The 26,195-nt window shown below is 50.5% G+C and overlaps 2 protein-coding genes across 4 annotated transcripts in view; both read right to left on the reverse strand.

Annotated features, from left to right (window-relative positions):
- ARHGAP25 (Rho GTPase activating protein 25) overlaps window positions 1-2,283 on the reverse strand; it is a 44,870-nt gene extending 42,587 nt beyond the window's left edge. For both annotated transcript variants that reach the window (XM_050939987.1, XM_050939986.1), the window contains exon 1: window positions 1,804-2,283. In XM_050939987.1, coding sequence (XP_050795944.1) covers window positions 1,804-1,864 — 61 coding nt within the window. In that variant the 5' untranslated portion in view covers window positions 1,865-2,283. The remainder of the gene's footprint in view (window positions 1-1,803) is intronic.
- An 18,012-nt stretch (window positions 2,284-20,295) lies between these two features.
- The window catches only part of CDS2 (CDP-diacylglycerol synthase 2), a 45,806-nt gene continuing 39,906 nt past the window's right edge, over window positions 20,296-26,195 (reverse strand). For both annotated transcript variants that reach the window (XM_050940200.1, XM_050940198.1), the window contains exon 13: window positions 20,296-26,064. In XM_050940200.1, the coding sequence (XP_050796157.1) occupies window positions 25,935-26,064 (130 nt within the window). In that variant the 3' untranslated portion in view covers window positions 20,296-25,934. The remainder of the gene's footprint in view (window positions 26,065-26,195) is intronic.

Here is a 26,195-nt window from a genome sequence, read left to right on the forward strand (position 1 = left end):
CCCCATAAAGAGCCACTGCCCCCTTTAAATGTCTCAGCCTTGTGCCAGCCCTGACCCATCATCTTCAGAGCCAATGACAGGTGAGTCCCTTAGCACAAACTCTCAATGGGACCGGAAAAAACTGGTTCCTTAATGGCGGTGGCCTTCTAATAAAGGTGGAGCCGAACTGCGCTTACCAGATGTCAGATTTGGGGAGGTCCCTTAAAACAGGAGATTACCTAATAAGGGTGGCGCATTGCATAGGCCTCTCTGTATGAGGGAACTCTTTGATCATTCATCAGAGGGGGCTGGTAACACAGGCAAGTGGGTCAACAAACCCAACACAGAGTCACTGTTTCCTCTGGGCGTGGGACCCTTTTTCTTCTCTTACTTTCATTCTGACTCTGGTTTGCACAGGCAGCTGAGGGGGTACAGTTCTGTATGCATCCTCAACCCACCTTCCACAATGCAGAGCATCTCTGAAGGAGACAATGCTATTTGGTCCCCGCTAGCCAGGTCTGTTTTCCAATAGATTGAGATTTGTAATCAGTGAGAAGAACATCTAGTGTATCACTCTAATTTCTTTTCAGGTCTGGGTGTATAAAGGATGTCTACAATATCATGACATCAAACTCAACGATCAAACAGTCTTACTGCAAATCAAGAAGAAATGAGCTTTCCAGCAATATAGGGAAGGGTCTGAACCAAACCCCTGAATCCAAATAACCCAGTCTTTACCCAGAAGAGATGGAACGTATCTAGCTACCTGTCTGTCTGGGTATTTATACTGTGTCCATCAGTGTGAGATCTGAGCAGCTGTATCCAAATCAGAATCTGATACTGAATTTGTAGCAACCTCTGTGCTTTAATAGGCTGAACTGATCTGAACATGTAACCCACACACCTTCTAGGTGTGGTGTTCCATCCCATCTAATGGCCTGAGACCACTTAGCACGAAAGAGAGAGAAAATGAGTTTGCTCTACAGACTTAGCTAACAGCCAGGTGGCTTTCTAGCTCATGCACTAAGCTCTAGAGGTCCCAGGTTCAATTCCGCCCACTGACAACTGGGGTTTGTCAGTGTTACAAGTGGGGGCTCGTCTAGGATTTCAGCTGGGAAGTCTCCGCAGCTTGGGATGTGGTTCATCAGTTAGGAGAAGTATGTAACCCACACATCTAGAACAGAGTAAAACATACCTGCTAAATGGCCCACTTGCTAAAATGGTTGACTCCCTTCTCTTGGGATAACCAAGGATTCTGATACTGTTAACCCCATTTTACAGATGGGGAACCAAGCCACAGAGAAATACAGAGCTAGATTTTCAAAAGAGCTCAGGGACAGATTTTTGAGTGCTTAGGATTGAATGTGGATGCTGAGCCCGTCTGAAAATTCTGGCCTAAGTGCCAAGGTCACGCATCAATTGAGTCAGTGTCAGAGGTCAGGTTTCCTCATTCTCAGTCCTGTAATAACCAGATCACACTAGTGGGCCATCATCATTAGTCTTCATTTGGTCAGCAGTCTAGACAGCACCAGGCTTCAGAGAATGAAAGCACAACACTGTTGCCAACCCCTCTGAATCCAAGCAAAGATGACTGAGAAACACGCTCAAATGTCTCAGATCTCATGCTACCACGTTGCTTTGCCCTAAAGCCCTCCAGATCCCCAGCTGATATAAAGCAGCGTGACTTAACACCCACAGAGCTACACTGATATACTCCAGCTGAGGACTTGGCCCACTGGGGGCACACAGGCTGAAGTCACTTCATCAGACCCATTGGCCAGACAGGCCCCTCAGGAATTTAAGGGTGTAAAAAAATAACGTTACCTATTTTTGCAGCATCCAGTTTCAGATTGAAATCCCAATTCCGTGGCAGCTTGAGAGACATTTTGAACCAAGGTTTTATTTTGCTTTTTAAATGTGGCTATTTTTCCAAGCGTTTCTGTACTGTGACACTTCTTCTAATCCCGGGCCCTGTTTTGATTCCCTCCAGAGCTCGCTTGAAAAATGAAGCCTCGCTTAAGGTTGATTTGCCAATGCACTTCCTCCTGGGCTCGGTTGTAAGCAACCCCATAAAAGTACTTTTCTAGCTTTTTTGCAAAGCTTTCTCTTTTGCTTTCCAGATGCACCATAAGCCTCTTGGTTGGCGCTTTTGCAGGTTCCCCTTTGGTAATACCTCAGTCACACTTTAATTCACAGAAGCTGAAGTTACGGCTGCATTTCATCCACCAGCCCCTGGCTTCACTGAAAAGCACTGATAAATAGCACAGCTTCTGGGTTTGTTTTCTTTGCATTTGAGGAAGTGGGTGTTCTTTCTGTTCAGTTGATGAGCTCAAAAAGACTGAGCTTTGCCTTGTGGTGGAGGGGTATAGCCCAGCATTCAGTTTCGGGAAATGTTAGACTTAGAGCAGACTGGCTGCTCTGGTGACCTGCTGCAGTTTTACCAACTAGCTTATAGGCAGGTCAGCTTGGCTGGGCAAATATGTAGGTAATAGCTGTGCCTGGCCTGGAAAACTGCATTTTTTCTAAAGACACAAGGGTCGGTTTGCAGTTGCTTGGCACCTTGAATCATCCTAGACATACATGCAAAATGGGGTTAAGATGGTGCCAGATCAGAACAGCAGTGTTTGCACACACTTTGCACTAGTGCAGACAAATGCACTAGGTGCAGGGCACTGTTGAAGCTGGCCCTACTCACCCAGACCTTGTGCACTCTGCAGCACACTAAGGCCTGTTCCCAGTGCTTAATGTTTGCCAGGGCTGAGCACCAGCACCCCTAGGCTTGGCAATTCATAGCCCCGGCACCTCTGGCTTGCTGCATCAGGTATGAATGTAAAAAAATTGCTTGACCTCTGGCACCTCTTTCGTTACAATTAAAGCACTGTCTGCTGCACTGCCTGTGAAGTGGGGGGGTCGGGGAGTGAGGGAGCAGGGGACATACAGCAGTGAAAGCCAAAACACTGTCCTGGTGGGTGCAAGGTGGATGGCCGATGGAACTCCTACTCCTGAGCAGACTTTGGAGCAATACACTCTGCTGCAGGGGAACGTGAATTACTCTGAGGGCGGGCTGGTTATGATTACAAGCGAGCAGCATTAGCCAATGTTTAGAGCAGGGACCTAGACATGAAATCCTGTCCCCATTTAAATCAATAACAAAAACTCCCATTGATTTTGGCAGGGACAGGAATCCACCACTGGGTTCTCTACCTGATTCAGCCCCTGACTCAACATGTGGCCTGGGGAAAGTCACTTCACCGTTCGGTGCCTCACTCCTTCCTTCTGCAAAATGGGGTCAATATCAACTATTAGCGGGAGCGTCACATGGACAGCACCACCTGGAAAGGGAATCGGTCGCCATTTAGGATTTCACAGCTGTCTCGATCCTGCTCACTCATTCATGGAGTGCAGCTGAGTCAGACCCTAGAGCCTCCAGCTCCAAGATCCTCCACAGGAGCTAAATAGGCATTTAGCTGTGAGCAGTGTGGGGTCTCTGACACACATCCTTACAGTTCTGATTCCATCCAGCAGAGGTCAGTGATGTGCATTAACCAATTCATACCAATACTTCAGTGAAAAGCATCATTATTTGCAGGGGGACTAGGAGACTTTGTTCACTTTGAAAGGCTCACCTAGCATTCCTGAAGCACTGTGCTTCACCTCTGTGTAAAGAGATCCACTGCAGTATAAAAAAGGAAAAGCAAATTCACCACCTTCCAGTCCTATCAGTTAAGAAACAGCTTGTCAAACACATGGTAATGTAGAGCAATCATTTCATGGCCAAACGTCAGTGCACATACTGGGAGCCCCCTGAGGCAGGGGCAGAGAGAAGTTGCCTTGACTAGGAGGAACAGCCAGGCCATGAGCACAATGCAATCAAAGCAGGCATGGTCTGTTTCCTGTTACAACTCACTGTTCAAGGGCAATGCATTTCAGAAGCATGTATCTGGGGTGCAGTGAGCAGGCGGTAAGTAAAGTGCAGCATATTACCATAACATCAGGCACCACACCACGGAAATGTCTGTATCCACATACAAGGCGTGGTTCTGCTCCTACCACCCGGTGCTGTGCAGGCTGATAAGAGACTGTCTCATTGAGCTCCATACATATCCCCAATTCTGACTCAGTGTTGCCCCAACATCCGCCACAGTTGGGCTCAGAACACACACATTCAGGCTATCAAATGAAATATACAAAAAGTACTGTGACAGATCCAAACCAGTGGAGTACAGGAGTCTGGTCCTATTGGTATCCAGGAGGTGGGCAGGCAAAGCCCGCCCACTTCTAAAGGACCTCCCTCCAGCCTAAGGGGAGGATCCACAGGTCTGTGACACCAACTAATTTTGTGGGACAACTAATGAAAAAACAGGATCGGAAGTGAGGTCACAGGGCTAAACGAAGGGAACTTGATGAGGACACAAAGTAGAGAACCCCGGACAATGCCCACTGCTCCTCGAAGGCATCAAGGGAGCCAGGGGACGTCGCCCACAGGAACTCTGCCTGGATGCGTGAACGGACGGAGGAGCAGAAATAGGCCCCACAGTCGCAGGAAATCCCTTCGGCCAACCTCCTCTCCCTGGTTTTGTAGATGGCTAGTTTGGCCAAGGCCAAGAGGAGGTTGACAAGGAGATCCCGCGACTTCGTGGGGTCATGGATGGGGAGCGTGTAGATAAAAAGGTGAGGGGAAAAGTGCAACCAAAAACGCAAGAAAATATTCAAGAGGAGCCAGAACAGGGGCTGAAACCTGGCACACTCCAAATAAATGTGTGCCAAGGTCTCCTTCTCGCCACAGAAAGGGCAGGTGCTAGGGACAGGGGTGAACCGCGCCAAGTACACGCCCGTGCTCACGGCCCCGTGAAGGAGCCACCAACTGACATCCCCACCGGGGCTTCTCACCCTCGAGAGGTGGCAGAAGGTCCCACCATTTGCTATCGGGGTGGCACGCGAGGGTGAGGTAGTGAAGGGTGTGGAGCACAAGCGTGTACAGATGTTTCCGTAGCGTGGTCTGGAACACAACCAGCTGCAGATCGTGCAGCTAGCTGGCAGTGAAAGGGTGAGGGGGCTGATTGGGTCCAAGGGGCAGGGGCCCGATAAAAATGTCCACGGGGCCTGGGGTGGAGGGTGGGCGGGGCATGCCTTCTCGCAGGACCCGGTCGAGGTTAGCCCAAGAAGCAGGCAGTAAAGCGGCCTTCACCTCCTGAAGTACACGTTGGGGAGTACGAGGTCTGGAGAGCCCCATGTGCTGAGCGAGCGTCAGGGGATCCAGCCAGTCTCCCCAGTCGTAGTCCAGGAGGTCTCTGACCCTGGTGACTCCCCCCGAGACCAGCCTCTGGCACACTGTGGGGGACTCCGCCACCCGCACACGAAGCTGGGGATTGTGTAGCAGGGGCTCCGCGAGGAGGTCAGCCCCTACGGTGGCCGCCACAGACCTGGTCATTGAAAAGAGCTTCCAGGTCCAGAGGAGGTCTTGGTAGAAGACCGGCAGCCCGGAGAATTCTTGTGCCAGCCCTGACCCATCCTCTCGGATGGAGGTAAAAGAGCTGCTAGTCGTATCGGAGCCCTCGGAAGCGGCGGAGGAAGGCGTGTGCCAATACGCTCCACGCCGGACTACCTGCACCATACAGGAATCTCTGCAGGGCCTGGAGGCAGAAGACATGGACCTGAGTGCGTAAGCAATTCAGGCCCTGCCCCCCTCCTCCTCCTCCAGGGGAAGGTGGAGGACCCCTGCAGAGACCCAGTGCATCCCTGGCCAAAAGACCTCCAGAATCGCCGTCCGGAGGTTGGCCAGGAAATCCAGGGCTGGGACCAGGGTGTTGAGCCAGTACCAGAGCATAGACAGGACCAGTTGATTAAGCACCAGTGCCCTCCCCCGAAGGGAGAGGCACCGGAGTAGTCCTGCCCATTTCTGGAGCCGCTCCATCACCCTGCCCTGCAAACCTTGCCAGTTCTCCAGCGGAGACGGATGCGTGGCAGAAAGGTAAACGCCGAGATAGAGCAGCGGACCCACGCTCCACCGGATGGCCTGAAGCGTCGGTGGGAGGGAGCCACCCGTCCCCGACCACCAGGCCAGAGCTCTTGACCCAGTTGACCCGGGCAGAGGAGGCCGCCGAGTACACAGCCTGGCAAGCCTCCACCTGTGCCAAGTCGCCCGGGTCCTAGACCATGAGGAGCACATCGTCAGCATACGCTGACAGGACCAGCCGCAGCTCCAGCTCCCGAAGCACCAACCCCGTCAACCTCTTGCGGAGGAGACAGAGGAAGGGCTCGATCGCCAGAGCGTACAGCTGGCCCGAGAGGGGGCACCCCTGGCGCACTCCCCGCCCAAAGCTGACCAGCTCTGTCAGGGTCCAGTTGAGCCTGACCAGACGCTCCGCAGAAGCATATAGCACCTGGAGAAAACCCACAAACGGGTCCGAAGCCGAACGCTCGCAGAGTACCAAGGAGATACCCGTGATCCACCCTGTTGAACACCTTCTCCTGATCCAGGGACAAGAGGGCGAATGACAGACCATCCCTACACCCTAATTCCAGAAGGTCCCGGACTAGATACAAGTTATCAAAGATGGTGCGGCCCGGGATGGTGTAGGTCTGGTCTGGATGGACCACGTCCGCCAGCACGGACCCTAGCCGCATCGAGATGGCCTTCACAACAATTTTGTAGTCCGTGCTGAGGAGCGAGACGGGACGCCAATTCCGTAAGTTGCGGAGGTCCCCCCTCTTCAGCAATAAGGCGAGCACAGCTCGCCTGCACAAGAGAGGGAGGACTTCGTTCTGCAAAGACTCGGCCCAGACGGTGACCAGGTCTGGGCCGAGGACGTCCCAGAACACGCGGTAGAACTCCACAGTCAGCCCGTCCATGCCCGGAGATTTATTGGTGGGCATGCGACAGAGGGCTTCCAAGAACACGGCCAGAGTGAGAGGCAGCTCTAGCTGGTCCCGGTCGCCCGTGCTGACCATCGGAAGTCCATCCCAGAGCACTCTGCAAGCGTTAGGATCGGTCGGATCCGGGGAGAAAAGAGTCGCGTAGAAGGCCCTGGCCCTCGCGCACATCTCCACCGGATCCGTGACGGGGGTGCCGTCCTCCACCAGGAGGCAGGTGACATGCTTCTTGGCCCCCCTCCTTTTCTCCAGGGCGTAGAAGAAGCGGGAGCTGCGATCCATCTCCCGAAGGAGGTGGATGCAGGATCGAACAAAAGCACCCCGGTCCCGATGGTCTTCAAGGGCCTGGAGCGCCTCCCGCTTTTCCCGACACGCTCCGCAGAGGGATGGATCCTCGGGGCTGGCGGCCAGACGCCTCTCCAGCTCCAAGACCTCCCGCTCCAAGTGCCCTATTGCCGCATCTCTCTGTCGGCTGGCGCCCCGGGGTGTAGTCACGGCAGAAGAGCTGGGCGCGCACCTTCCCCAGATCCCAGCACCACCGCGCCGAGGAAAAAGTGTGCCTCCGCCCTCGCCAGGCCAGCCAGAACTCCTGGAAGGACGCCACGAAGCCCGCATCCTCCAGCAAGCTATTATTAAAGTGCCAATAGGCCGGCCCTGGCCTCTCTGTGCACAGAGAGGCCGTCACGGTGGCAAGGTGGTGATCCGAAAAGGGGGCCGGCCGAACGCTGGAGGAGTGGGCCCGTGAAAGGTGGAAACGCGACAGGTAAATACGGTCCAGCTGGGAGTGGTGCGACCAATGGGCCTCCACCCGGACGAAGGTGAACGTTGAGACATCGTCCGGGTGGTGGTCGAGCCAGACATCTACCAGGGAGTAGTGTTCGACGATCTCCCGGAGGACATCCGCGGCGGCCAGGCACTGCTTGGTCCCCGAGCGGTCCCATTCCTCGAGGGTGGTGTTAAAATCCCCTCTCAGGACCAGGCACTCACGAGGATCCAGAGAGCCGAGGAAGGCAGACGCCTGCTGATAAAAATGCAACCTCTCTGGGCCCGATGTCGGGGCGTAAACATTGATGAGATTAACCACAAGCCCCTCCATGCGGACCTGGAGGTGCAGCAGGTGACCCGGCACAGCCTCAGCGACCCCCAGCATCTTGGGCCGTACGTCAGGGGAGAACAGGGTTGCCACTCCAGCCGCGCAAACCGAGAAGTGGCTAAAGTAGGCCCCGTCCCCCTACTCCAGCTGCCAGCTAGCTTCAGCGGCCGGATCCGTATGGGTCTCCTGCAGGAAAACCACAGAGTACTCCCACTCCTGAAGGAAGGAGAGCACCTGGCTCCTGCAGAGACCCAGCCTACAGCCCCGAGTGTTTAAAGTGGCAAAGATGATCGGCACCATGAGGAGGGCTGGGGGGGGATCCTCGCCGGCAGACACGCCCACGGCCTCCGGCAGGCCGTGCAGCAATCCATGACCTACCCTGTAGGTGAGTAAAGAGTCACGGAAGAGGCGGACCCGCCGGTAGGCCGCGGCGGCCTGCTTCCCGGTCCTCTTACCCTCCCCCATGAGGGCCCTCACGGCTCGGAGGACCTGATGGAAATCCCCCCACCGCCGGAGCGCAAGCTGGACTTTGTTACGGGAGCCACAGACGTCTTCAAGGAACTCCCGCAGCTCCTCCCTCAGCGCATGGGGGGGCGGGGTCACTGATCGATGACTGTCCCCCAGTGAGGCCCCCGTCACAGCCCTGTGGCCCACTGAGGTGGGCAGGCAGGGAGCAGACCCCCGACGTGGCGCCCGATGGGCCGACGCCATGCGACCTGCCCCGCTCTCAGATTCAAGAAGGGGCGGTGGAAGGAGAACAGCAGCCCTTGGGGGGTCGGGACAGGAAAGAACTAGTGAACCCGCTCCCTGGGAGGTATTGCCAGGGGCGGCATTGGCATCACAGGAAGTGGGGGGGACAAGGACAGAGCCAACAGGAGTAGGGCGGGGATCAGGGAGAGAATCCGGGAAGGAGGTAGAGGCAGGATCCGGAGCCTCCATAGGTGAGACGCCAGAAGGTGGCTCCTCCTGGCCAGGCTCAAGGATCTGGGAAGTGGGCAGGGGACCCCTAACGATGCCTGGCTCAGCCACTGTGGCACGTGCGGCAGCCTCGGCATCCAGAGAGAGATGGTGGTCAATGGGGTCCGCGCTGAGGAAGGAGGGCGGGTCCTCCACACCCAAGAGGGACACCCCTTGGGAAGCGGGTCTCGGCAGCGGGGCACTGGCCGTCGCCCCAAGGGGCTCGGCAGCTGCCAACAGAGTGCCACCCGCAGCCGAGTCGAGGGAAGATTCCAGGGGACCCTCAGAGGTGGGAGCAGAAACAGCGGGTAGGGGAAGGGAACCCAGGGACAGGGGGGATGTAGTGAGGTCGCCCAGATCGAGGCCCGCCGGCAGAGGGTCGTCCTCCCCCTGCGTGACCGGGGTCAAACCCAGGGCCTCGATTTCTGCGTAGATGGGAGGGAGATCACAGTCCACCACCCCAGGGCCCTCCCCGCCAGCACCCGAGGCGATACCCACCGCGGCGCTCTCAGAGGCGCCAAGTGGGAAGGGGGCGAGAGAGGCTCCCTCGGGGGCATCCACGGGAAAGGACCCCGGAGGAGGGGCGGTGTCACCTTCCGGTGCTGCCATGGCATCCCCAGCCGGCACCACAAACTGGGAGTCATCAGGGGACAAGGCGGAAGACTCGACATCGGCGCCCCCCCTTCCTGCTCTTCCGGGGGGCCTCCGAATCTGAAGTATGTAAAGAAACTCGAGCCTTCCGCTTGCCCCGCTTCCCCTGCACTAAGGACCGGCCCTCCATGGCATCATCCGGGGGCTGGCTAACAGGGGTCGGCTCGGGGGGCAAGGGCAATGGCTCAGGGACTTGAGGAGGCAGTGGTGGGACAGCAGAAACCGGGGAGGATTCCCCCTGGGACGAGCCCTCTCCCACGGCCGGCGGTAGCCCCGCCACACCCTCCTCCACAGAAGTGGACCGAGAAGGAGGAGGAGGGGCAGCTTCGGGTGCCGGGCAGCTAGGGGGACCGGCGATGACAGGGCCGGCGCCTTGCCGGGGCTCGGGGGTCCCGGACGCTCCTCCGTGCTGGGCCAAGGGACAGTCCCTCCGGACGTGCCCCATCGCCCGGCAGAGGTAGCACCGGGCCTCCCCCATTGAGTAATGCACCCGGTAGTGGGCTCCCTGGTAAGGGACCAGAAAGGACCCCTCGAGCGCCTCTCCGCCACGCGCCGCCGGCGGCAGTTGAAGCTGCACTTGCCGGCGGAACGAGAGAACATGACGGAGGGCGGGGTCCTTGCAGCCCAAGGGGAGAGGGCTGATGACGGAGATGGGGCGTCCCAGGGCAGAAAGGGCGGGCAGCAGGGCGGCATTGGACAGGAAGGGAGGGACAGAGGTCAGGATAAAGCGGACCCCCAGGTCTTCCAACGGCTCCAGGGGGACGAACACGCCCTCCACCGCCAGGCCCGTCTCTACCGCCTCCTGGGCGGCGGCCTCCGATGCTAGGAAGAAGACCACCCTCCCGTACATTTTGGAGGCGCCACGATGGCCGTGGGCCCCACCACTCTCGCCAACGCCCACACGTAGGTCTCCACGGGGGGGGGCGAGGCGGGCACCAGGAGGCAACGGACGCCGTGCTTCCTGGTCAAAGTGGGAAAGGGGCCCCGGCCGCTGTAGATGGTAGCGGAAGCGGCGGTCGGAGGAGCGGCGGCAGGCGGGGGGGGCCGCTGCCACCTGGGCGTACACCCTGGGGGCTGGGGGAGGGACACCTGCAGAGCTGGTGGAGGGAATAGTGGAGAGGGATGCAGCAGCCGGTAGTGGGGCCGCGGCAGCAGGGGCAGTCTCTGCCATGGAGGGCCTGGCCTTTCTAGCAGGGCCCTTACCCTTCTTCCCACCCCGACTCTTCCCACCGGCTGGGGGGGGCTCCCCCCGAATCGGAAGGGGCAAGGGACGTGGCAGCAGTGGAGGTCTCCCCAGTACTCGCCGCCGCCAGTGCCCCAGCAGGGGCGGTGGGAGGTGGATCGGCAGCGGCGGCCGAGGTAGAGGCTTGGGCAGTGGACACAGGGGCAGGTGGAGGAGGGGCGGTGGGAGCATCGCGAGGGGTCTCCCCTGCCACGTCCCCCACCATAACGAGAGCAGGAAAGGGGACAAACAGCGAGGGGAGGGGAAGGAGAGGAGGCAACCACCCCTCCCCGCTAGGCTGCAGGCAGGGGAGGAGGGCGCCAGAAAGGGAAGGCTAAAGGGGCGTGGGGAGCAACCAGGGACCTAGGAGTGGGAGGGTTTCAGGGCACCGACGCAGAGGGGAGTTCCAGCTCCTCTAGTTGCACTAGAGGTTCGGGGGGACAGCGGCATAGGGGGGTGCAGTGAACAAGGGCAAACTCAAATGGGGGAAGGGCACAAGCGCATGGGAGGGGGTATGGGTGCATGAGGGGAGGGACCAATCAGGGCTGGGGGATCACAGGGCGGGGGGGCAAGGGCGAGCTAGGAACAGGGTAGAGGGACCACGGGGCTAGCTGCAGCGCTGGGGCAGGACTATCAGGGCCGCAGAGGGAAATAGGTGGGGCAGACAAATGTGGCAATGGAAAGGGGTCAGTCCAGGGGGAGGGGGAGGTGGTGCACCCACAGGCACTCATGCAAAAGTCAGTGGTAGGCTGCTGCTGCTGCAGGCCCAAATGATGGAAGCGAGTGTGGTGAGCCAGGCGAGCAGCTCAGTCCCAGAGGCAGAGTCTGAAGCAGGAGGAAAACAGCCAGCGGCGGTGGTGGAGGTGGCAACAATGGTGGTGGGGGCGAAGGGGGACACGGATGGACCGGGGGCAGGCTCCCCACCACACCCCCGGTGCCCCAGTAGAGACAGTCCAAACCCCCACCACAAGAGCTCAGTTCGAAAAAGACTCAGTCCAGGAATGCCCCCTCCACAGTGGTCTTCACGCGGTCTCCAGCAGCGGGCGGTCCCCTTGTCCTTCTTCTCCTCCTCCGGGCACCAACAGCTCCCCAGCAACAGCCACAGTAGCCCCAGCTGCTCCAGGTGGTGGTGGTCTCGTGTCCAGGCAGGAGGGACCCCGCTCAGATGGTGGTGTTCTCAGCAACAAGAGCCAGGGTCCCTCACTCCCCTCCTCTCTGGGAAGCAGGCCAGCAGCCCCCCCACTCCAAGGGCTGTAGATGGAGTAACAGCAGCAACTGAGGGGGGAGGGGAATCTACTAGCCAGCCAGTAAGCAGATAGCAGAGAGAGGGGTGAGTGGTGGTGTCTAGCCCAGCCAGGGGAGCAGCAGAAGCAGGAACAGCAGCAGCAGCAGCAGCGAGGGCCCAGTGCTCAGCAGGAACACCAGCAGCAGCCCTCTTCCCTCTACGGCAGAGGAATCGAAGGGAGATCTACTGGCCACAGAAGAAGCAAGTTTCTGTTCCCTGAGTGACCAGAGCAGGGACTGCACTAGAGTAATCAGGAACCTGCTAGACAGTTACAGGCTGATTAGATCACTTGCAGCCAATCAAGGCAGGCTAATCAGGACACCTGAGTTTAAAAAGGAGCTCACTCCAGTCAGGTGGGGGAGCCAGAGGAGAGGAAGTGTGTGTGAGCAGCTGGGAGCAAGAGAGTGTGTTGCTGGAGGACTAAGGAGTACAAGTGTTATCAGACACCAGGAGGAAGGTCCTGTGGTGAGGATAAAGAAGGTGTTTGGAGGAGGCCATGGGGAAGTAGCCCAGGGAGTTGTAGTTGTCATGCAGCTGTTACAGGCGGCACTATAGACAGCTGCAATCCACAGGGCCCTGGACTGGAACCTGGAGTAGAGGGTGGGCCTGGATTCCCCCCAAACCTCCCAACTCCTGATCAGACACAGAAGGAGTTGACCCAGACTGTGAGGAAGATCACTGAGGTGAGCAAATCTGCCAATAAGTGCAGGACCCACCAAGGTAGAGGAGGAACTTTGTCACAGTACATAGTGAGAGTGGACACAGCAGGGCTCTGGGTGACAAGACACTTATGCTCAATCCTTGAGGCAATGCAGGGAAGATGCCACATTGTGGTGGGTTTTGTCATGTACAGATTGTGCTCCTTGAATTGAAGATGCTAAGGGCTTGTTACACGTGAAAGACTATCAGGAATAAGGTAAAATGTGAATTTAAAGTGGATTAACTATTTCTGATTAAAGCCATGTGTGGACACACTTTTTCAGTTATCCTAATCCAATTCCAAAGCAGATTAAGATAATTCAGAATAGAAAGTGGATTAAGAGCATCCACATATGGAGTTAATCACTCAGTCAGGAATAGCAGTTGTAGAATAACAACTCCCTGTAAACCTCACAGGCAACCCTCTAAGGCTCACAGGTGGCTCCATCTGAACTGTATGTGGGGATGTAAATGATAATGTAGAGGTGAAAGCTCCATAGCTTATTACTCATTAGCAACCCACCCAGCTGCCACTTCCCCTCTAAGGGATCTTTATTGTTCACCAAAATAACAAAGCCAGATAAACATAGGCTACTGCAGTGTGTTTATTCTTAAGACTATGTTTCCTGTCATTTAAATGCATGCTGCATGTATACTTAAGGCTAAATTAAAAAATAAATGTATTTCTATACAGGCCAAGTACTTTTCTATGGCCAAGCCATATATGGCCCAGGATCCTGTAGCCAGAGAGACAAGTCAAGTATTCCCCAGTCTCAACTATTCCATTGTGAAAAACACTAATACATGACATGAGACAGTTATGGAAAGTACAGTCACCACATTAGCTTTGCCCCCATTTCTGAGCCTGAACTTCATTAACCCTGGAGTCTTGGCCAAATGTCAGCTTTGCATGCAGGCTATGTAATTTCCCCCTTGGGTTGCAAATGGATATGATAACGTCCTGTCCTGCTTTGCACTATTCTCACTTCCCAGGGCCCACTCCAGAGGTAACCGCATGTCAGTGGGGAGTGAAGTAAGCCCTCGCTGTAGTTTGGCACTTTGATTTCAGTTTGCAAAGCATGTTGGGAGAAAGGGGAGTAGCCTGAATTATCTCAGAATAAGTTTGTCCACACATGGAGTTAATCAGGAATAGTTAAGCCGCATCAGTGCCATTGCACACGCAGGGACTAGAACAGCAGGTTATCCAACAAGGTTTATTCTGAAGATCTGACACAACTGTGGGCTAGGGTCTGCTTCTTTTGTGGCTACCAGGCCAATAGAATCTACTATCCTTTTTGGACATTTATATAAATCTCAATGGAAAGGAAAGGCTCTCTGGATTTCATTTCAGACACCATTTTAATAGCTTTTTATTTTCAAGAGTTTCTTTCATCATGAAAAATGCATTTTGTTGTGTCACAAGGCAGCATTTGGGCTTTTGCATCATTTGGTTGTGTGAACAGGATGTCAGTGAACATTTCTTTCATTAAAAGAAAGGAAATTGAAAGAAAATTCAAACAAGAAAACTAGCCCAGGGTTTTCTGCAGATTCCATGTGATTGTTACAGCTTAATTTGATTCAGCACTAGAATTGCAAAAGAACATTTCACCGAGGGAAGTGTGAAAATACCAACTCATAGGACGTTTAAGGTCTTAAAGGCCTTATGACATTACTGCTTGTTGGGCAGTACATATGAAATACTCCTGAGGATTTGTTTGAGATGTTAGAGTTTAGTAAGAAATGAGTTCTTTTCTATAGAAATATTTAACTCACCCCATGGCAATCAATAATGACTTCTATCTTGACTGTGGAATTCTATAGGCTGATTTGAACACTGAATAGTAAAGACCTCATTCTGCATGGCATTTTAGAGGGCTGTTTTCCTCTGAAAGAGTATCAAGCTTACTGATGAGGTAATAGTCATAGACTGTCAGGGTTAGAGGGGACCTCAGGGGGTCATCTACTCTAACCTGCTACTCAAAGCAACTAAGCCCCAGCCAGATTTTTAGCCCAGTTCCATAAATGGCCCCTTCAAGGATTGAACTCATAACCCTGGATTTAGCAGGCCAATGCTCAAACCACTGAGCCAAGCCAATTGGGATGTAATCCCATCTATGAGAGAGACTACACAAATGATTGTTATTTAGTTCAAGGGTAGAGGCCTGTATTTTTCCAAGGAGAAGGTCCAGCATTCTAGTCCCTGTGTGTCCAACAGCACTGACTATACTGGACAATATAGTCCACTAAAACTGTCACCGAGTTTGTCAAGCAGGTTATCCAACAAGGTTTATTCTGCAGATGTGACACAACTCTGGGCTCGGGTCTGCTTCATTTGAGACACCTGAGCTGCAGAAAATTCTCCACTAAACACACACGTAGAAGGCCATCTTGGTTTAGCTCGTCGCAGCAGAAGAATGGTGACATGGCCCTGAGATGATGGGCATGCATTAGAGGACATTGTTTTCACAAGGATAAAAATTGAAGTCATCTTGAGCAGCGTGGCTCATTCACCACTGTTGTGTAAATACAAGCTGCTTATAAGGGCTAAGTGTGAGACTAGATAGGTGGTAGAGGGCCATTGAGAATGCTCCAACAGCTGGTTGGTGACTTGTTCAACTAGAGCACAGGGCTGGAAAGCACAAACTCGGTGTCATTGCTGCAAAAAATAAGGGGTTTCTCACGCTGAACCAACAAACTCAATAGGATGAATGGGACAGTGGTTAGGGCGCTAATCTAAGATACTTGAGTTCAATTCCCTGCTCTAACATAGGCCAGGTCTACACTACATACTTACTTTGGTATAACTCTGTCGCTCAAGGGTGTGAAAAATCCACCCACCAAGAGCCCTAGTTATAGCAATCTTTACCCCCCGTGTAGACAGAGCTACGGCGGCAAGAGCACATCTCCTGCTGGCACAGCTACCGTGTCTCACGGAGGTGGAGTAACTAAGCCGATAGGAGTGTTCTCCCCCGTTGGCTTAAGGCATCTTCATCAAAGTGGTGCAGTGTTTGTAGTGTAGCCCAGACCTGACTGTAGCCTGCCTGTGTGATTCCAGGGAAGTCAATTAGCCTCTCTGTACTTCAGGCCCCCATCTGTAAAATAGGGCTAATGGTGGGAGCCGTATCAGGACCATAGACAGTCTATAAAAACATAGTGAAAACCCAATAGTTAGTTTGTAGATAGCTGCGTCCACCGTAGAGCCCCTACATGGGGTTTAACCTCCCCTAACTACATTGTGGTGAAAATAACAGTGCTGTGTCTCCATTAGAATTATTTTCTAGTGTTCTTTTCCTTCAACCATGAAACAAGAGCCAGAGGGCTAGGTTGTAATCCCAGCGCCAAACTCTGGACGTATTTTGGGAGAAGAATGGGCAGGGGAGGGTTTCTCCTCCCAAACTCAGGCAGGCATGGAATTTGCCTTCTCCCCCCCCCCCCCCCCGTGCACGGACCCGTTGGCCTGTCTGGAGCCACACACACCCCCCGCCCCCCCCAAAATATAGGAGTCATATCACACCTATGCTCCTAATACTACCTGCCCTCAAACATGCCAGAGCCTCACCTGGTGCAACTCAATAGGGTGGCATTGAACACTAGGAAGCTCTGCTGATTTACACCGATTGAGAGCTGGCTTTTCTGATAACATGTCCACCATCACTGACTCATAGTGGGGCACCCATGTACCCACTTCATGGCTGGTAGAAGGCTTCATTAGCACTACCCCTTGAAGATGAAAAGCTCCCTGTACAAATTAGGGTAACCAGACCCATACACAGACATTAACTTGCCCTGGAGGGATTGGGAAGCAAGCTAATAAAGGAAGTGCTGCTGTTTTCTAAAGACCTATTTAGAGGAAGGGAAAAAGTCCCTTACACAGTGTTATGATTCAATTGTGGGTGGGGGCAGGGAGAGTTAGATGAGGACTCACTAGACCTAGGTTCAATTCCCTACTCTGCCACAGATGTCCTGTGTCACCTTGGACACAGCCCTTAAGTCTCTCTGTGTCTGTTACCACATCGGTAGAACAGGGATCACAGCACTGCCCTACCTCCCAGGCATTGTAGTTAATCTCCCAGGGTGAGGTTAAACACATGACCTGGGTTCTAAAGGTACTTTACATAGAATGACTTCAGCCATTGTAAATGAAGGCCCATGTATAAGTTAGCTTGGTGGTTAATTAGCCTCTCCTCTAGTAAGTCTGCATAGCTGCACTATGCAAGCGATACAATTCCTTATGCTGTGTGCAGCCAAACAAATGTAGCGGGTTTTTAATTTAAACTTCAGCGTTAATGAAATGCAATCACTTTAGAGAACTGATGAATACTGTATTGCACAATGCAGCCATTTTTAGCAGGAACCAATGTCTCTTACTAGTGGAACAGCTGCAACAGAAGCTTGAGTCCAATTTTTGTATCTTACACATCTTGCACCATCTCCCTTGTGAAAGCAGAAGAAATAGTCACTTATGTCACTGTGCAAAGGGAGGGGAATCTGTTGTGATTTGAACCCACAGCCCAAATGTTAGCACATAAGGAAGGTGCTTAGAGACTATGATGACAGGCAGCAGCACAGAATCCTGAAACAGTCCAGTCTAGTTTAATGGGGCAAGTGGAATGGCATGTGACCAGCATAAATGGGGGGTGGGGGAGGAGGGAAGCAAATTGCATTTCTCAAAGTAACGCAAGTTAGGCCTTATACAATCACCCTCTAGGTCTAGCTGGGCAGCCTAAAACACAGCATTACCACAATAACTTAGATGTGCTCTTCCACACAGCCTGAGGCACTTTATGAAGGTAGGTTATCTCCATGTTACAGATGAGGGAAACTGAGGCACAGGGAGGGAAGTCACTTGTCCAGGGCACACAACAGGCCAGTGACAGAGAGAGAGGCCTTGAACCCAAGTGTCTTAGCCCAGCCCTGTATCCCCTGCACCAAAACTGTCTCTAGGCCATTGTGAGCTCTGGGGTTTAAGAAGTTTAAATGGAGTCTCATGGTCAAAAAAATTCTGACTTGCCACACTTACACCAGTTGCAAGTGAGCACAACTGGCCTCGCTGTACTGACAAACCAGTAGGGCTTGTTTACAGAAATTATTCTGGAATAAAGGCCCTGTAGGCTGTGCATTTAAAGAACTCTAGCTATTCCAGCCTAGCTCCCTATATGAACATAGTCCAGCCTCTCACATGGTACAGCTGTTCTGGCCCCTTTCCCCTGTAGCTAAACCCTCAGCCTCTGAGATGTGGCAGGACTTGTACAGAGCCTCTCTTTAATACGCAAAGGATTTCTTAAATGTGTTAACTGGTAGGTGGGTTGGCACTAACTTCTCTCAGCTGCAACAAAGTGGGAAGTTATGCTGTCTTGTGAAATTAAACAAGATCACAACTCAGAGACTGCATATTTATGTATCTAATATACTGGAAATGCAGATGTTTACAGTCCCCACCGAAGACGCAACAGCTGCGGCTTACTCAAGGCGCTTCATTTTTTGTTTTATTTTAAAATTTCCCAAGCATCTCAGTTTATTACAAATGAAGAAAATTGGCACACAAATTCCAGAGTTTACTGAATAAATAGCAGGATTGATATTGGAGGATGAAAAAAAGCAAGAGAAAAGTACATACAGAAAATAAAAGCTGTTTAATGCTGTGGTTTATTTCATGAATGAACATTAACAATATGTATACATGTGTCTGTCTGTCTGTCTTCTACAACAGTGGTTCTCAACCAGTGGTCTGGGGGGCCCATGAGCAGGTTTCAGGGGGGGTCAGCCAAAATAAACCAGAGAGGGGCCCGGCCTTAGATTTGCTAGGGCTCAGGCCAGAAAGCCAAAGGCTAAGCCCCACCATCCAGACATGAAGCTGAAGTCCAAGCAACTTAGCTTCGGGGGGGCCCCCTGTGACGTGGGGCCCAGGACAACTGCACTGTATGCTACTGCCCTAATGCCAGCGGCTTTTAATCCACTGGATATGCAGCAAAACCGTTGTGGCAGCACAGGCTGGCCATGGAATTTTTATAGCATGTTCTGGAGGCCTCCAGAAGAAAAAGGTTGAGGACTCCTGTTCCAATATAGTGCGTTACTTTACCAGATAACCTGATATTTACACATACTTCTCCACAAACATCTAAGTACTTGAATTTTTTTCCCACCATAATCACTATTTTCATGTACATGAATGGTGCAAAAAAGTCAGGTGAAAACTGGTTTAAAAAAATTTTTTTGTAAAAAACCTGGGAATTTTTTTGGTAAAAATGGACAACAAAAAGCCTTACGCTTCCTGCACAGTGCAGGAGTCTGCAAGCCCTGTCTGCCACATCCTGGGTCCAGGGAGTCCACTCCACACTCAGCAAGAGGTGCGTCATGCAACAGCCAGTGGACAGGCTGTTACACAGATTCACCAGCTACTGCCTGTTATGGAGCAGAGCTGCTGCACCATCAGAACTACAGGAAAAGGTGGCCTGGGGTGGTGGGGGAAGGGGCAGAATGGGTTTGCTTTCAGGGAGGATGGCTGGTTGTGTGGTTAAGATGCTGGCTCAGATGGATTAAAGGCAAGAAAAGGATTTAGGCCCCTCTAATAATGTGCTTGAGGAAAGCCAACATCTCCAGTGGAAAGTGCTGGTTCTCTCCCTGTGACAGCATTAGTGACACTGCCTTGTCTCCCTTTGCAGCTCCTGCTACTTCAGGGTGCTTTTTGGAGTGAGTTTGGAGGGGGTTGCATGGAATCCCTGCAAAGGTCTCGAGTTAAACAATGAGTCAATCTAGTCAGCAATGAAAGCCACAGCCGAGTGGGAAAATACAAGCCCTGGCAGGGACGTTAATGATAACCAAATTCTCTGCAACGTAAGAACAACCATACAGGGTCAGACCGAAGGTCCATCTAGCTCAGGGTCCTGTCTTCCGACAGTGGCCAATGCCAGGTGCTCCAGAGGGAATTAACAGAACAGGTAATCATCAAGTGATCCATCCCCTGTCACCCACTCCCAGATTCTGACTGAAGTCAATGGCAGCTGTGACTGCTCAGTGCTTCTGGAAAAGAAAATCAATGTTAGGAGTTTGGGGGCATACACAAACCACCACACTGGATGAAACCCATGGTCCATCTAGTGCAGCATTTGTGGCTCTGGCAGCTGCCAATACAAGATGCTTCAGAGGCAGGTGGCAAGAACACCAAGGCAGGCAGATGATATATAATCTGCCCCCACATTAGGTCTCATATTGATCTCTAATAGTTGGGAGATCCTGATGTATGAGGTTTAATATTTCTTCCAAAAATGAGTTCAAACTCTGGATGTTTTTATCCACTTAAGTGTCTGATCACTGGGGACATTTGGGGACGAGAAGCTTGGATCCCTCTCATAAATAAAAATCACAGGAGGTTTGAAAGGGATAGGATCTTAGTTACCAGCACAAAGCAGAGGTTACCCCACCCCTCCAAGCATTAACTATTACATTTTTCCTTGACTGCTACAATACACCAGTGCCATTTAAGGCACCATTAAAGAGAGCTCCCTCCTCTGTCAGTGTTAATAACTTTGCCACAGATAATGGAACTTACATATTTATTTAACATACAGTATATAAATAGGGTAAATACTTTAAAATATACAATATATCACATTCTGACATCCAATCAAATAAAGGCAAGTCTACATGTATTGCTTAAAACATTGATCAAAAACAACGCACAGAGAAATAAGCAGATGGAAGAGGACACAGCAGAGCTGGGGAACAGTAACTCGGGGAAATTACTGTGGTACAAAAATGTAACTCGGGGGTTGGCTACAGGTGTCGGGAGGACCTCATGATGACAGATGCACGCTGACTCCAATTTTAAAATGGTGGTCTCCCCCACCAAGTCTTGACGATCACCATGGATGGTTTTTGCATGGTTACATCTATTTTTCAAGTGTACAGAACTAGCAGGAAAAAGATTTTTGTAGGAAGACGGAGAGTTCTCCCCTCTTTGCAGACAGTGACTGCCTTGGCATTTGTGCTCGTGGGAGTCCAATGCATGCAGCAAATTAGGAGACCTGCCCTGGTCCATGTGAAATCAGCAATTCCCAAAGGCCTCTGCAATGTACTTACTGGTGCTTCAGGTTTCTGTGGTGCTGTAGGATTCCCCACTAAAGTCAATGGCAAAAATCCCACTTTCAATCAAATGGGAGCTAGGTTCTGCAGCTGATACTCACTCTGAGTAATCCTAATTAAGTCCAGGGGAGTGCACACTGGAAAGATATGACTGTGGAGTAAGCCTAGCAGAACTTGAGTGGTAATGAGGCTCTATGCTGTGCATTCTGGGCCACTCCTGGCCTTCTATTCAAGCTGTGTCTAATCCATAGTGTAATTTAGGCTGCAACTGGGGTTAGAGAAGCCAGTTTCCAGTTGGAAACGCCAGCTAAACTGCTCCAAGCTTCCAAAGCGATTGGCAACCAGTGTGTGGCTGCTTAGAACCAAAGTCAGCCTACTTGTAGGCATTTGCCCCAATCATTCAGCCATTTTAAACACTGCTAACATTTACCAAACTTGCCCTATTTTATTTCAGGCCTTTAACAGGAAAGCTATTACGCTCTACCCTCAGTACATGATGAACCTTCAACAGCCCCCTACTGCTTTCCTGTACTATTCTGCACTTCCTAGAGAAGGGGAGAAACCATCTGTATGGCATTGAAGTTCAGCATTCAGCCAATCAAATCTCCCGACTACAAACTGAAACTCCAGCTCCTTGGCTCTATTCTGATAAGCCAACACATGCCATAATCAACCATTCCCTCACTTGAGAGCTAGGGTTTTAACACAAAAGAGCAATATCTGCTCACATTTCAGATTAGAGGAGAACCCAATGCATACAGGCAGTAATGGAATTCTATCCCACTATTCAAGGAGTGAGGTTTGCTAATTATGAAGTCTCTGAATGGAAAGATAGATAGTACTAACGAAGGACAGCATAACCAAACAAAGTATCCTTGCCATATGGACTACCCATGGCAAAAAGGAGCCTGGCACACAGGGCATTTATTGGGGATTTAATCGATTTAAGCAAAAAAGTGACAATTGGCTACTATGCTCATCAAAACTAATACCTGAAGACATTTGATTCTAGCTGCTGTGCTCATATTTTCGTTTAGCTCAAAAAATATCAAGGAATTTTTAAAAGGATGTGCAACTGAACTTGGCCAACTCATCAATATGCATTCAGAAGTACCAGTCATCCCTTGTTACCAGCCCATTTCAGCTAGTACTCCCCAGCAACTGCCTTCATTGTCACCTCCACTCACCATCGCTGACCACATAGCATCCTCTAACCTTCAGTCTCTTAGCGGCTTGTACTCAGCTATGTTACCTACCTACTATCATCTACAGAGACACAGGATTTTAGGCCCCTGGCTCTGCCTGTGGGTGCAATGGGTCTCCCTGTTCAACCAGTTGCAGGATCAGGGCCTGTCTCAGACATTCCCCCTCACTTACTAGAGCATTCTAAAAATCCCTTTAAATGGCTTTCGGCCATTTCATTGACCTTGCTAGCAGGTAGTCTCAGAACCAGCCAATTTATAGAGCTCTAAACAAGACAGCAAGGAAGCTCTACCCTTTAACAGCTTTGGGTTAAATCAGAGACCCAGAATGAGGAACATTACCTTCCTCTTAGCTCAGACAACCACAGAGCTGTTGAATTTGTTCCTCAACCACTTGTTCTGACCAGGGACTTAGCTTTTGCAGTTTGTCTCCTTGTAGAGCAAGCCCAGAGAGCCTTCCCTTTAACCTAACAGTGCTCACAAAGCAGCTACCACAACATGCAGGTAACCCGCAGGGGCTCTTGATGTCGTGCATTTCAACTATACGGAAAAGTTCTGGTGAGCGCCTTTATGAAAACCTTGCCAAAGCACTCTGTTGTTAGCAGTGTGTTTCGTGATCGCTAGCGACACAAAGTCACTAAATCTAAGGCCTCACAAGAGCTATGTTAGGACCAAGTTTAAAAAATATTTCAGGGAAGGACCTATTAGGGCTTTTAATAAACCAATGGATACATGCAATGAAGACAGGCTGCACCACAGAGCTATGCAAAAGAGAGGAGGATTCTATCCTTCTGGTATGTAACTTTCTGTACAGCATACACAGGGTGTTATCCCATAGTCCCTTGGATGGGAAACCAGTGTAATTATTGTACACGTCCAAGAAGCCATGCGACTGAGTAAGAGCAGCCAAACACAGGACACTAATAAGTAACAGCACTCATGAGTGCCTTTACATATAGACTTAATTTATCAGGATTCCTGACAGGTTTGAAGGTTCGTTTTACCTCACTTCAAGGTTGAGGAAGGGGCAGAAGTAGAGGAAACGTATGAACCCAAGTTTGAAAAACTGTACTCAGCCTAGTTCAGAAAGCTTTTAATTAGATATGTGGATGGCTATTCCTATCTCCTACGAGTATGCAGACACTCAAGAACCCACGATGCCCTCCAGTGTTCACAATCAGCATTAAAAAAGCCCAACATAAAGAAAACGCAAATTCTATAGTTTAAAATCATAAGCTTCCTCAACAAAAAAGTATGCCTAATAATTGTAAAAAGAAGTACGAAGGGGGAGGACCAAATTCTCACATGAAAACAGGGGACAGTGTTCTTCTTCTGTAGATCAATACACTGTAATCACATTTATTAGACAGTACTGTAGGTCCACTTGATAACTTGTTCATGAACATCTGCTCAAACACAGTTTAGTATGCTGGAATTCTGGCAGATATTGGTATCAGACAAGAAGTATCCAAAATAGCAGCAACTTTTGTTTTGCCAGGTGATTAAACCCCCCAAAGAGACCTAAGGGAGAAAAGGTTTAAAAACAATCTCCTAAATTGCCTTTGAAACCAAAATTAAGGGCCTGAATTTAATGCCTTTAAGTCAAAGTCATGACTCTGATGGATTTCAGTAGACACAACACTGGCTCTAAGCCTACAGTTCAGGAAAGCATATGCTTAAAAATTAAGCAAAAAATCTTCAACGCTACCCTGAATTGAGACCACAGAAACAGAGCCAAGTCCTGCAATTTGCTGAGCACTCTCAGTAGGAGCTGAGGGTGTCTTGCATGGTGCAGAATCAGACCCTTTTATTGCATCTCACCTGGGCTCTGCCTTAATATCCTCTCAGCACCATTTTGCTTTTGATCAAATATTTGTTTGTGTAGCACCGCAGATGTGAATCTCTGCCCTCCGGAACTGCAATACAGGGAGAAGAGGAAGTGGCTGCTATGAAGATAAAAATACACCAGAGGCATGTGGAAGCAGTGGTGGCATTAGCCTATGGAGTAAAGCATACAGAATGATCTCAGGTACTTTATTTTCAGTTGCTAGGTTAGCTAGCTTCAAATATAGATCTGCATTGAAGACTTAGGACAGTGACTTGATTTCAAGACCACCAACAACGGCATATCTGTATTATCTTTCCCTGTCAATTGTTCCTCAGGTTCAACAAATACGTAAAACGTATTTCTCATCACAGCCTGGCTCACAAACAAACTATGGAGAGAAGTCACAGTAAAATAGAGTTCCCTGATCCATGACAACGTTAATACAACCCACAACTAAAATGAACTTTTGTGCTGTTAGATCACAAGATATCATTCTGAATCCTGGAAGCCTCTGAAGTCAGTTTGATGGCGTTTCCATTTATTTGTTTTTATTTTAAAAAAAGGATGGTATGTTTGAAGTCAAGAAACAGAGGGAAATACCTTGAAAACAATTACATGTTTCCAAACGTTAAGTGCAACATACATAAAACAAGACAGTCAGTGACGGAGAAAGGAGAGATGCCTGGAAAGCTGACCAAACCCAGACTGAAACGCAAACCAGACCACGGTAAACTCAGCAGCATGATGTCTAGAACTCAAGTAATACATCACTGGCAGACATGATCCCTGAAAGGAAAAAAAACCTAAACAAAAACCCAAACTACCCTCCCCACACCAGAAAATAAAAACCCCAACAGCAGAGCCAGCTGGGTACTATGCCCTCTGGACTTCCAAATGGGAAAATCAAGTTCTGCGAGTGACAGCTCTCCAAACAGCTAAAATATCAGGGTATGATGTTTACTACTCTTGAGAGAAGTTTTCATGCTTCAATGTTTAAAAAAAAATTATAATATATGTTATGCTCTGGGTGGAAAAAAAGCCATGAAAAAGTGAACAAATATTTTTCTAAAAGCTTGTTCTTACTCAGTAGGACTTCTTAAATAAAACTGGAATGCTTTTTAAAATAAGTTATTTGATACAACTTTGATGTAACTTGAACCTCTCACATTCCCTTCTGTATTCATGTCCCTGCTGTAAAGGTTAATTGGGTCTATTTTTGTTTAAATGGCACAGTAAAAATGTAGGTTTAAAAATCGACTTTGTTAAATATTTGCTGGAGTGAGGGAAATGTGGGAGGTACTACAAAGACGGCAAGTCGAAGTGTATGCATGGGTCTTCTTGTGTGGATCTTATGTAGCAGATTACGGCAAACATTTCTTTTAGATTTGTTGAGCTTTCTGTTCTCTACCTGCAGTAAGTTCTATGCACACCCAAGCTATGGTTATACTAGGGAAATGAAGACTCAAATTCACCAGTGCAGCTACCAGCAGTGGATAATTACAGGTCCCCAATTTCCCTAGCCTATACATAGGGATACACAAGGTTGCAAACAGAACCACCAGTGTCCTCTCTATTCCACTGCGAGTTGCATGACTTCCCATTTTCTTAGTATGGACAAAGCCTGGCAGGGTTAGAGGATACTGACGTAAAAGTGCCCGTGTCTCATCTTCACTAGAGCTTACACTCCTGGAGCTGCACCTGGGCAGAAAAACACATGCACGTATCCCAGTGTCGATACATCCCCTAAGAGTAGTGAAGTCAAGCTCTGCCCATACATACTGAAGACAAAGAGTTGCCACGCAGATCCAAGAGGACATCTTCGCCCTACAGTCCCTTCAGTTCTTGATTCCTTTCCATCTAGAAGCTCCATTTTGCTTATTTTAACCAAAGCCATATAAATACATATTATAAAAAAACCCAGAGCCCCACAGATGCAAACATTTACAAGGAAAGGAAAAAAACAACAGTGAAACGAGGCCTTGTTATTGTCTTAAGTCAGGTGAGCTGGGATTTCCTTGGGGGACTTGACCTCTTTTTCAGTCTTGTTCCAACGGCCTGGATGCCTATGCGTCCTCAGAACTGGCCAACATACCCTTATCAACAAGGTGCGCCTTTAATGTGTTGAAGATGTGGACCTGCTGGTCTGGCCGTAGAGCTAAAAGCTGCTGGATCAGTTTGCTTGGGTTAGGACCCCTGCAACAAACCAAAGAAAGAACTGTTTGCAATGAATCCTAATGCCAGGAAATGGTCATCTGGGGCTCAGATTCAGCAAAGCACGTGCCTAACTTCAAGCATCCTTAAACAGCATCCCCAAGCCTCATTCC

The sequence above is a fragment of the Gopherus flavomarginatus genome, chromosome 2 (genome assembly GCF_025201925.1).
Source record: "Gopherus flavomarginatus isolate rGopFla2 chromosome 2, rGopFla2.mat.asm, whole genome shotgun sequence".
Classification (NCBI taxonomy): domain Eukaryota; kingdom Metazoa; phylum Chordata; order Testudines; family Testudinidae; genus Gopherus; species Gopherus flavomarginatus.